This window comes from Archocentrus centrarchus, chromosome 22, assembly GCF_007364275.1.
Source record: "Archocentrus centrarchus isolate MPI-CPG fArcCen1 chromosome 22, fArcCen1, whole genome shotgun sequence".
In the NCBI taxonomy this organism is placed as follows: Eukaryota; Metazoa; Chordata; class Actinopteri; order Cichliformes; family Cichlidae; genus Archocentrus; species Archocentrus centrarchus.
Genome location: NC_044367.1, coordinates 18,586,349 through 18,599,278, shown reverse-complemented (window position 1 = coordinate 18,599,278; position 12,930 = coordinate 18,586,349). Strand labels below are relative to the sequence as shown.

Here is a 12,930-nt window from a genome sequence, read left to right as displayed (position 1 = left end):
GTGCCCACCTTCATGAGTGCATCTGCATCTGTGTGTCTGTGGGTTGGAATTCTCTGTGACTGGACCAATTCTGCCCACTTCCCTGTTTTTTTTCATGTTGCTTTCTTGCTGTGTGTATGTCAGGGTCACATGGCAGCCACATGACCTCACTGGTGGCCAATGATTCATGCTATTCGTCTGCATGAACCTACTGAATAACAGTACAACATTAAAAATAGCTTGTGACACATTAAAAAAGTGCTGAGAGAAAGAAGAATGGGAATCAAACAACTGAGACGTAAAGGTGCACAGACAACTTTTGAGAAGAGGCTTACAGTGTGTCTGATGACTGGGCCCTTCTTTTCTTATTGGGTAAATAGTTTCGTTTCAAATCAGACAACTGAGAATTTTTCAAACCCACAAAAGAACATGACTTCCTTCATTTTCTATAAACCATTCATTGCAACATAACAGAAGCATGACACTGACTGGCCACAAAGAACCTTTACTGTATTTCATACACTTAGCTAAGCTTTTCTAATAACGTAATCTACATAACAGGCAAAAATTCTTTATTATGTCTTCATTTTTTTTCTCCATTTGCTTTTGGTTTTTCTTTGCCATTTCTATTGGACAGAAAAAGGTTTTGTTAGTCTGTTCACTAGACATCTCTCTGCAACTTCACTGCTGGCAACACACAAACACAACAACCAGCTGATCCGAGCAGAGTCAGGCAGAGCGTAAACAAGGAATTAAATAACTACATGTTACAAATATTATGGAAATCTGTTTTGTATGGTTGAAGGAAAATAAATCACCAAATATCTGTAGCAGTATCAGTCTTAAAAATCCTATCTCATCAGGCTCTGTTCACAAATACATAATATTAACTTTTGGTACAAGGGATGGATACAACAATGGATTGTCTCTTTTCTCCAAACAGGGAATATTGGTCCATGAGCGTCACAGTCCATTAATAATGGATTTTTGAGAGCAGGCCTGCAGCCCTTGTGAAAACCACTTTACGACATGTGTGAGGACTTTTACTGACTGCACTCATTCTTTCATTCCATGGCCTAAATTTAATCCTCTCCACTGCATTCCTAACCTTAACGCCTATCTAACCAAAAGGCAATCCTAGCTCTAACCTTAAAGGTTAATGCTAAAAACCAGTTCAAATGACTCACATAAAATTCCTCTTAGATGATCTAATCGTAGCTGAAAATGCACACGTAAACATAATAATTGCATGCAAAGGTATTAAGAAATGCATCTGACTCTTAAGCACACACATTGCTTTCAACAGTGGATTCCAGGGGTGAAAAGCTCATTTTATGGGTAAGCAATGTAATCAAAGGTTTTTCAGTAGAGCTGGTGATAACAAATCTATTGTCACTTACAAAACAGACTCTCCCCTTCTTAAGAAACAGCATAGCACTTTCTATGCTTTGTTGCCTGACACCTGATGAATTACAAGTATGTGAACTGCATACTTGACAAACACTTAAAATGTGAATAAGCAAAACAGCACCCTCCTACCATTGTATAAAGTCTAATCAAAGCAATCACCGTTAGCTTGTTCTATCAGTCATAGATCAACCTGTTTTATAAATGAAAACAAATACTGAATCTAAAGAGCACATGGCCAGAGAGTTGGCAGTAACCTGTGAATCAGGGTTTTATAACCAGGAACAAGAAATTTGTAGTCCACTGAAGTCTTTTTATGAGATTTCAATTGGTTATCAGTTCAGCTCCAAACATTACTATTTATATCAGTCACACAGTAGCAGATACCACTGATCATCCTGTTGCAATGCAATGTTTTGCTGGCAAATCTCGGATCCTGGCATTCATGTGGCTCTTCCTTGGTCCTGTTGCAGACTAAGAAAACCCCACGTGGCAACAGCACTCCCAGATAGCACTGGCCCTTCCCCTGCAGGGCAACACACCCCACTATACCACAAAATTGCTCTACAAAGTATCAAGGAATGTGACAAAGAGCTCAAGGGATTGACCCATTGTTCAAATGCCCCAGATCATAATCTGATCGAGCGTTTCTGGAATTCAGTGGAGCGAGCGTGATCCATGGAGGGCCCCACCCTGCAATCCACAGGATCCAAAGTGCCAGACAGCACAGGATGCCCCCAGACGTCCCATCTCCATGCCTTGATGGGTGAGCACCAGCCTTTATCCAGTAAAAGTTAAACTGATCACTAAAAAGGATTCTTTCAACACTCACCAAGATCATTCTTGTCAAGCTCATATAGGCCTACTGTGCATCTGTAGTATAGCTTTCTGTGCATTAGCCAATGACCATGTGAGTGCACTATGTAGAAAGTGAATTTTAGAGATGTGAGGTGGATTGAATTAGGGACCCTAAGAGGATGTTAGGAGTCATGCAGGGACCGGATCTGCCTCTTATAAAACCACTTACACTTAACAACACTGCTCACCACTACTTGTTTTTACAAGGAGAAGTCGCTGTAGCCTAATTCCCAGTGCATCTCACCCAGACATGTACAGTACATTAACAGGAGTCCACTTCTAATCACAGATTAACAGGCCACTGAAGAGGGTACAGGCTGCAGGGTTTGTTCTGCGATGCAACAGAACCTCTTGCCATCCAACTGCCAACTTGCCATCTAACACCTTTCCCTGTCATGTATTTGCCCATCCCTCCTTAGCTTCTGCATTAATTTTTGCTTTTTAATTTGTTTTTCCTACCGCTACATCTCTCAGTCATTTCAATACTTTTTTCTTTCCTTGCTGCACTGCACAATGTGAGTCAGACACAATCGAGAGAGCCCCTCCTGTTATGGACTTGTTTACATGCACATGATTCCTTCAGGCACTTAAGATCAAGTGTGACCAACAGTTGTGCGTCACAGAATGAGAGTGGAGAGAAAAAGGAAGCTACTGTGCGGTGCTGTGCATACTTTATGCATACATGCTGAAACCGCATTAGATATGTCACACCTGGACTGATCCAAATCATGAAGCTGGATCTCTTGATGTTGCTTGAGGTGTTTGAGCACCATAATGTTATGCAGAATGCAAACCAGGAGTTTTCAGACTCATGGATGATGTCAAGGTGTTTACATCCATCTTTTCTATACAGTCTGTTATTGTTTTTACCAAAGATTTACAAGAAGTCATTTAGAAAGGAGACACTGGGTCCAGTGCTTATACTCACTACAAACTACTTGCAAGAAGTTTCCCCAAGAAAGCCTGTCCTTAACATGAATGTTTTGGATGACAGATATTTCCTCTGCTCACTTTTTTCTTAAATGGACTAGCAAGTAAAAACAAAAAAGCAAAATACCAGCATTTATTAATTTGATATATCATTTTTATATAGTGAATTTCGCTTTTAAAAGCAAATTCAGCATTGATAGGAACACACAAAATGTTTAATACATAGATTATAACACTAAAATTGTTATAAGCACATAACTATTTACAACAACTCATTCAGGGTTTATATTACTGTATAATGATGTTTTCACAGATCTACTAAAATACATTAAAATGTGTCTGTCCATCCTCACAGATGCTTACAACTATATTATAATATGCTATAAATAATTAATTGAATATAATACAAATAAAAACTACACAGGAGGGTCTAAAGTAAATAACAGATGTATGAAGACAACAACATATACATTTTAGTACTCATATAGCAGGGAATTAAAGACTTAATCCAACTGCATTAGTGACTTGGGGGGGAAATAGGTCAACTAGAAGCAAGCAGGCAGGCAGGCAGAGTGGAAGGGAGGGTGGGAGGGAGAGGGGCATTTCTCAGCGACAGTCTGCCATACAGTATATAGACTATTCATGAATAAGCTCTGTGTAAGCCTTGGGCACTGCTGTGGCCCCGTTACTATGGCGTCCATGGTGAGGGGCCGAGGAATGTGGCCTTACTGGGCAACAGGGATTGAGAGGGAAGGAGGGAGAGGCTCTAGAGATGTGTCTTTGCCTTGAACTACTTTGGTCACTGGTCACATCTCCACCTTTACCCCGAGCTCAGCCCTCTTGTCATTTTCTTCTTCTCTTCTTGCGTTCTCTCACTGTCTCTCACTGTTCCTGTAAATCTCTCTAAGCTGCATTCATCTCCACTCCAGCTTCCTCCCTCTGTGTCTTCTCTCAGTCTTTCTCTGACCATGTCACCATCCCTTCATCCTCACCTGCTCACTCTTTCATCTCAGCTTTCACACCTGAATCCCCGCACAGCACATTAGTCTATTGCCAGTATTAGTGTGCGTCGTGGTGTGTGTGTGTGTGTGTGTGTGTGTGTGTGTTTATTACTCTGGCTGGACTTCCTGCTGGTTTACCATCTGTTGCTCTCGTCAGCTGACTAGATGAGCTTGTGCTTCTGACGCCTCTGACCTGTGTGTGTTCACATCACTTTACATAAAAACCACTGTCTGTATAAAAAATAAATAAATAAAATTCGACCTTGTGTGCTTTTTTTTGGCTGTCATTATGAGTCATGGTAAGATGGGCCACAACAGTGACATTTCTGTGCGTGCTTCTACTATGTCTGGCCTTTCCCACTCAAGCTAAATGTGGTGCATCTATGCAGGTGCTGCGGGGTTGATGTGTCACACCAGCAGATGTTGCAGAAACCTGACAAGGCATATGAAAACAAAGCAAGAGAGAAAACATGCAGAGGCAGCAAACATGAAAGCCACTTCTCTCTCCACTTTATTTCCCACTCAATCCTGTCTGTCTCTTTGTATCCGTTTGTGTGTTTGTCTGCCTGTGTGATGGTCATTGTGCCTTTAAGCATCTCTAGCCATGGATCACCCCCAACCATACACTCACACAGACTTAAAAACACAATGTACACCATCACCACCAAGGCCAGTATTATAAGTCCCCACTCAACCCTCCCCACCTCGTCAGAGCCAGCTGACCTACTTCCTGTCTAGTCAGTCCAGTAGTGGTTGACTGTAAATACATCTTAGACTGTGTGTGTGTGTGTGTGTGTGTGTGTGTGTGTGTGTGTGTGTGTGTGTGTGTGTGTGTGTGTGTGTGTGCGTGTGTGCGTGTGTGTAGGCACGTGTGTGTAAGATACTGTAGGCATTGTTCATACATGTTGAGGGATAACTTGGTTTGTTCAAGACTTCTCTGGAAATCAGTGTTTGCCTCAGCTTGTAAAACGCGCTCTGCAAGTTGTGTAACTTGGTTATAGAAGGAATACAGAAAAATTACAAAAAGATATTTAGAAATGTTAAACATAATATTACAAAGGACATAATTGGAATATAGTGTAATTGAAAAAAAAAACATTAAAATCCAGTTTTTGTTTCACCTTATGTAGCTTTATGGATGGAAAAATTCTCTCTCTTCTGTTCTATTTTGGCTTATTCCATCTTTTGATTGAAGCAACATTTTTTATGACATATTTTTTATGACAAATATTAAAACATGTCTCAGAGCTACACCTTTGCACCAAATGGAATGTCTTCAGGATTCTATACAAAAACAAATAAAATCAAGTATTAGCTTTGAGCCATAACAAAAGTTTTAAATAACCTACAGCCCTTGCCAAAAGCCTTTAAGGATCTTTGGTGTTGTCAAATCATCACTACTTATAAGATTAATCACATATTCTCGTACCCTTAAATGCACTGCTAAGTAAAGGCAAACATGAGAATTTGCATGTGTGTGTCCTTGTAAGCTGCCTCTAAGTCACAGTGAGAGACAGATGCTCAAAATCCTACCTCCTAAAGAATAAGGCATCCGTGGCTCAACTCCCACTCGCCTCCTCATTCCTCTTTCATCTCTTCTGTCTGTTTTGTTCCCCTCTCCTCTTCTTCTTTCAGATTTCTCTTTCCACTCTGTCTTTAATACAGCTCTTCCCACTAGAGAAATTTTGCCAGGCGTAAACCTCAAAAGTAGCATTTTTTTTTTTTTTAATAAACACTTGATTCACAATTCCTTGTGAACATTAGTCTTCTTTCAGGCAGGGCAAGGAGGTGGGCACAGAGACATAATGCTAAGAGACAGAACAACTGGCAGATAGACAGGGATGTATATTCAGACAGACAGACTGGAAAAACAGGTGATAAAATTGATAGAAAAGAGGCCGAATGGCATGGAGGTAGAAGGATGAGCAGCTGGAAGTGAAAAAGAAGCACAGAGGCAAGAAAACATGAAGCAAGAAAGAGGCCAGCAAAGACAGAACCGGAGTACAAAAATGTCATGTGGGCACAAACACACAAGAGCAAGAGGGATGTGGTTTTGTCTCTCAGAGCAGCAAACAGGTATTTAGCTGAAGCATCCCTTACAGCTTCATGCAACTGACTACCAGCTTGGCAGACACCCACACATTAGAAACACACACACTAAGAATAACACACGTAATGCCCGCTGAAGTGAAAATATGGGTATCCACGCATAAACACAGGAGAAGGAGACTGTTTGTGTATGTCTGTGTGTGTGTGTGTGTGTGTATGATGGTTTACAATACATACTGGATGAACAAAAGGACAGGGTATTGCAGCATGGCTTCAGCTTTGACTGTGTCAGTTAAAGTGACTACAGGTAGGTTGACATACTTGTTCTCTCTCTCTCACTCAAACACACACACGCACACACACACACACACACACACACACTGAAAAAAATAACACCAAGAACTGGGGGGGGGGGGGGGGGGGGGGGTGCAAATATTAGTTTGGCTTGAAAACAGTTTTTGTCTTGTTCTCACAGCAGTGTGTGGCAGAAATTTCACTCTGAATCAATCCTGATAAGCCTGTAATAGGCTGGCCCACTGAAAGAAGATACACAACACCCCCTATCCAGGTCAGCAAAATCACAGCCACAACCTCAATTCACACACACACACACACACACACCACCGACCTTCCTGTTACTGACTTGAATGAAGATAAGGCTTCGGATGCGCGAGCCAGCTGACATGTTAGTTAATGTCTATATATAATTTGATCTATAATTTGACACTTTGTGGCGGCCCGTCTCCCACACATCCGCCTTTTGCAGCCTCCTCTGCTCTGTGCCGGTTGTTATTCATGGAGCACTGTCAGGTGCAAGAGGAGGAATGCGCGAGCGAACACATCATTTTTTTTTACACACACACACACACACACACACACACACACACACATATATATATATATATATATATATATATATATATATATATATATATATACTTTTAAAAAAAACTCAAATTAAAGGTCAAATCATCTTACCCTCAAAGAGGACAGGTCGATCTCGTCCAGACTCCGTGCTGGAGACTCACTCGCCATGATGGAGGACACAAAAAGCCACTCTCTGTTGTCCGATATCCAGAAACGGCCTTTGCTGTCACGACTGTGTGGTCTCCTCTGCTGCTCGGTCTCTACTGTCCCACCCCCCTCTCGCTTGCACAGTGATGTCTCAGTGGATGACAAAATAATAACAGTCCCTTTCTCGTCAGCAGCTGGACGTGGCTCGGGCCGGGAGCGCACAGCTAGAGCGCGAACGCGTGGAGGATGGAAAGCGATAGCGCCGTGTACACCAGCACTTCGAGGTCCATGTCTGCGGGATGTAGACCATACAGAGTAAGGTAAAGCGCTGCGGAGACTGATTTGCTTCTGGTACAGAAGCTGCTGTGACAGCCAGCCAGTAAATATAGAGAAGGAGGGAGGTGGGAGCCGCTCTCCCTCAGCAAACCACGCCTGTTACTGGGCGGGGTTTGCTGAGGCAGTAAGGACTTCCAAACTTTTTTCTTCCCGTCGCTCCTCATGCTTAACAGCAGTATCCTTGTGCAAAACTGTAGAAAACTTATTTTCTTGCTTTTGCTTACATTTGCTTATTTTTTTTTGTATTCTTTTTAGATAGAAACGTGTATTTTATCTCTAATCTTTATTTTTTTTTAAATCAGTGCATAAATCGGTACATAAAAATGTTAAAACCAGCAATTCACAAGGACAAACAAAATGTTAGCTCGTAACTACACTCACAAACACAAACACACACACACACACAAACACACAATTATTAAATCCATCAAAATGTGTTACATGGTAACTGGTTTCTTTTTTTTTTTCCTTCTCAGATTTCCCGTTACCTTGTCTTTCTCAAACAATCAAATTAAATTGGTCTTAATGAGGTTCTGCAGAAATGTAATAGCTTAAGGCATTTTCATAGAGCTGCAGAAATATGATCAACAATGAATAATCTTCCTTTACCAGAGACGGGAAGAAGCTTCCGTGGTAGCCAGCTTCAGCTGCCACTAAATTTGCCTGAGGGCAGTCAAAGAGACAATAAAAGCACAGTATATGTGTACTAATTTATTAAAAAGGAGAATTAATTCCCAAGTATTTACGTCATAGCACACTGCTGCAAAAACAGTATTCACTTGCATCCAAATTCATTTAGTATCGGTTGTAACATTAATGGCACTAGACATGTAGCAAGCAAAGACATGTCTGTGGACAATACAGGGAAACACCTTACAAGTAACAATGACACCTTTTTTCCACTTTGACAGTTAGTATTATAATGTGGCAGCTGTTAAAGGAACCTCTTTTTGTTTTGGTTCTGTGTCATCATGCCCAGACTTGCAGAGCTTTCTAAGGAATGAAGTATGTTGAGGTTTTAAATGTATTTTATGTTTTCATAAAGTTTCAACAAAGAAAGAAAGAACAAGGAAATAGGGCTCTGTTCACCAGCACAATTCAGTTAGCTTTGTATTCTTTGGTGTTTTATGTTTCTACACCAGCCAGCAACCAAGGCCGTCTCACACTTTTTCCATAACATGATCAGCTTCCAGTCTACTGAATCAGGCCTATTGTATTTTACTGAATGTCATTTTCCAGAGAAAAGAGGAATGCTCTGCACTCACCTGCCTTCAAATGGAAAGACAAGCCTTTCAGATTCAGATTCAGATTCAGAAAACTTTATTCTTCCCCGCCTTTCGTGTTTTCTGATCCTTGTGTTTCTTTATATCTGTAAAACTCCTCTCACGTTTCCTATGAATTTTCCTTGTTGTGTATGTTATTAGGTCAACTGCTATAGCAGAGCTGATTGCACACATAAAACAATATTATTATTGTTAATAATAATATTATTCACAACTTTCCACTATATGTTCGCCAATTTACAATTCTCCATATATATTTTAATGTTTGGTTTATAAACCAAGTCTAGTTACAGTCTTTCCTACTGCATTCCCAATTAACTGATGTTCTGTGTCTCTTATATAATCCTAACTTTTGCACAAAGCTTTTCTTCACAGACTTTTGATTACAAACTTTATGAAACACATATATTTACTTTCCGCATTGCAATAGCTGCTGATTTAGCTGCTTCATAAGAAGAGAAATATGTGTTAGCTCACCTACTTTGACTCCACCGGAGTTGTTTTGGGCACTGTTCATTAACAGTTGGACAGAAAAGTTGCTGTTTTAATTGAATTAATGTGTAATAAAAATGGGAATGTAGTCAGGAGACCAGAAAAATCCAAAGATATTTGTATTTGTTAGTCATTTTAATTACATTGTTTTAAATGAACAAATAGATATCACAAATCTTTTAACTGTACAAAAAAAGTATTGTACATAAACTGAATGAAGGACCAAGGTTCAGAGAGTTTACAGGACAAGTTCAAGGTGGGTATGAAAAAGTAAAAGGCTAATTACAAATCTAAAATCATCCATATGGACATGACATACATCTAAAAAATAAATATTTAAAGAATGTTAAATTCTTTAAATTCCATAAATAATAAACATAACAGACAATATTGTCAAAATCAAAACAGTTTTAAATGTAAAAGTGTTTTTTTGTTTTGCTTTTTTCTCATTGTACTAACAAAGGTAGCCTTATTTTCAAATAGTATCACTTTTTAAATCAGCCAATTTCCTGGTCCCATTCAAGAAATTCTAACCAACATGTTCTGCTTCTGTTACACAAATAGCAGTGATTCCCACGGCGGTTATGAAGGCAAAGGTTTTATTGCCGTTATGTAATAAAACTGGAGATCCATACCAGGTGAAACAAGTTTGCAAAACTCCTTCTGATTACTCAAACGTTACCCTTTAACGTTTCATAACAACTGTGAAAATGTTAACCCAGTAATTTGCTGTAACATTTTATGAGTTCGTCACAATAAATGGGCATGACTTATTTAAAAAGAAGTGGTTCTTCAACTTCACATTTAGGGGACTTTGGTGTTCAAATAAGACAGCGTGGCAAAAATTAAAACTTAAAACAAATCAGGTAACACGAGTCCATACTTTCACATTTACAAAAGATATCAACTGCTTCTGGACCACATTTCACAAGTATCTCAATAAAAGCTCATTTTTACTCTGGGCTGATGCATTACCAAAAAAAAAAAAAAAAAAGTGCTTGAAATGCTGTTTTCAATCTGGATTAAAAAAAAGAATCTCACTCAGGAAAACAGCGAGGACTACCCAGAAAGTGGAAACAAGCAGTTTCAAAGACTGCCTTCATATGAAAGCTTTACAACCAGCTTTAGCTTCATGCTTAATGGAAATTGTTGTTGTTGTTTTACTGTATGTTTTTTGTTACAATGTTCAAAATCCATTTTAACCCAACAAAAAGATCTTAAAGATCTTTTCTCTAACTTTACAACTGGCTTCTGTATACAGACTGCATTTTTAGGAAGATAGCACCATCTGCTGAACAAAGAGGAAATGTCTTTCTGATTGTCTTATCCAGCCAATGGGACAACCATTTAGCCATTTAACTGATCTCCTCTTTCATAATAATTTTAATAATAATAATTTTTTTAAGTAGGTGTTGCACCTGGGTTAGCTTAACATAGCTCATTTTGATTGCAGCTGTGCAGAATGTTCAGATCTCATTTTTAAAATGTGTGTCACAAAACACAAGAAATATAAGGTCTATGTAGAGGTTTTTTTTTTTTGTTTTTTTTTTTTTAAGAGGTGCGATTGGTGCATGCATCATGGCAATCATTTTAACAAGATTTGAGCATAGTTGGTAAATTGTGCACTGCTCTTGAAAGTGTAAAATTGTCTCTGTGCAGGTTCCAACAAGTAAAGAGCAAGCATAGTTTCAATTTCTTGTACAAAGAAAATCTGGAAAACACATCTGAGATTACATGCTTGTAGATTCAAATAATTTATCAAAAGCAGCACATACTTAACAGACTTAACTCTTCCATGAGCTCATAAACAGCATACATGGCACTAATGCATGTTACGGGCACACATCACAAACTCAGTAAATCACATGTGTTACCATCTCTAATGCGTAAATTTTGTGATCCCTAAACAGAGCTAAATATCTGTTAGTGTCATAAAAAAGTTTTCTACTTCATCATCATGGTCCCATAGAAGTTTTCGTCATCTTATGAGCCTCTTCTACAGTTCAAAGGTCTAAGAATCTAGAATTTAAGTTAAACTGATTCCCAAAACCCAGCCTTCATGTTGTCTTTCTTTCAACTCCACATATTGAATGCAGTTACAATGCAATAAAAGATGCCTCTGTGTTCTTCGCATAACATATCCAAAAACTTAGTGCTAAACCTAACAAGCTATAACTACTGGCTAGTGTTTTCCAGTAGCAATAGATTTGATAGATTTGTCAATGCTCAGCAGTCGGTTCAAGCAAGGAGAGATTGGTAAATCTGACTCTCATCTCTGAAATATATTATTCAAAAGTGAGCTTTTGCAACTCCAGTTTTAAATATTTTTCATCATTAAACTGTGACAAACATAACCCAGAGACTTCCCACAAGAGGTCTACTCAAGGAACAGTCCATTTCATGTCTGTAGGTGATGGGCTGACACCCTTCATGTCCAGATCTCAGTTGGAACCATAGCCTCCTTCGTTCCAACGGAGGGCATGAGATTATGCTCAGACAGGAAATCCAGAGGAAATTGGACTAGGAAGCCACGGATTTTGCGCAGCTCCTCCTGAGCTCGGGCCAGCTCTGTTTGGGCCAAACCTGGCCTGGACTGGAACTGCTCCAACTCTGACATATTTCGCACCAGGGAAGAAGGAAGGCACTGAAATACCTGCAACAGAACATATTCACTGAAGCCCAAGTTTTTGCCACTCTATCTGTGTATGGAAGAAAATGGATGGATGGATGGATGGATGGATGGATGGATGGATGGATGGATGGAATATATGGATGGATGGATTATGTCTTCCTTAAAGCCACTAAGTTAAAATGATTTACTACCATTCAACAAAGGGAACACTGTTTTGCTTCATGTGATATTATTATGTCCACTCTACCTTCTCATATATGGTAGCATTTCGACCAGCTGTTGTCATCCACACCTCCTTGTAGAAACGATCACTGATGGGGTCAGACAGGTCAATACTTGTGTCAGTGTGGCCTCCAAGGATAGTCCTGTTCAGAAAGACAGGAGAGACAGAGAGAAAAAAAACATTTCAATGAGTGGGGAAATCTTCAGGCATAAAAAAATATGTACATACGTGGCCATTTTGTAAGGTAAACTTATTCAGCTGCTCATCATCACAAATATCTAATCGCCCAATTACATGGCAGCAACTTAGTGAATTTAAGCATGTAGACATGGTCAAAAAACCTGCTGAAGTTCAAACTGAGCATCAGAATGGGGAAGGAAAGGTGATTTAAGTGACTCTGAGCGTGGCATGGTTGTTGGTACCAGACAGCTGGTCTGAGTATTTCAGAAACTGATGATCTGCTGGGATTTTCCCACACAACCATCTCTAGGTTTTACAGAGTAAAGACCAAAAAAGAGAAAAAAAAGAGAAAGTATCAGGAGAGCAACTGTTCTCTGAGCAAAAAAAAAGAAAAAAAGCCTTGTAGATGCCAGAGGAAAATGGTGAGACTATGGTAGGAAGACAACAATAACTCAAATAACCACCGGTTACAACCAAAGTATCCAGAAGAGCATCTCTGAATGCAACAGATGGGCTACAGTAGGAGAATACCACACTAAGTGCCAC

General features: G+C 39.5%; 2 protein-coding genes across 3 annotated transcripts in view; both read right to left on the bottom strand.

Moving 5' to 3' along the window:
* tnika (TRAF2 and NCK interacting kinase a) overlaps positions 1 to 7,589 on the bottom strand; it is a 55,396-nt gene extending 47,807 nt beyond the window's left edge. Inside the window, exon 1 of the mRNA XM_030719583.1 lies at positions 7,203 to 7,589. Coding sequence (XP_030575443.1) covers positions 7,203 to 7,259 — 57 coding nt within the window. The 5' untranslated portion in view covers positions 7,260 to 7,589. The remainder of the gene's footprint in view (positions 1 to 7,202) is intronic.
* Positions 7,590 to 9,488: 1,899 nt separating this feature from the next.
* Positions 9,489 to 12,930, bottom strand: part of pld1a (phospholipase D1a) — a 30,255-nt gene continuing 26,813 nt past the window's right edge. For both annotated transcript variants that reach the window (XM_030719312.1, XM_030719313.1), the window contains 2 exons: positions 12,229 to 12,346; positions 9,489 to 12,002 (listed from right to left, as the gene is read on the bottom strand). In XM_030719312.1, coding sequence (XP_030575172.1) covers positions 11,778 to 12,002; positions 12,229 to 12,346 — 343 coding nt within the window. In that variant the 3' untranslated portion in view covers positions 9,489 to 11,777. The remainder of the gene's footprint in view (positions 12,003 to 12,228; positions 12,347 to 12,930) is intronic.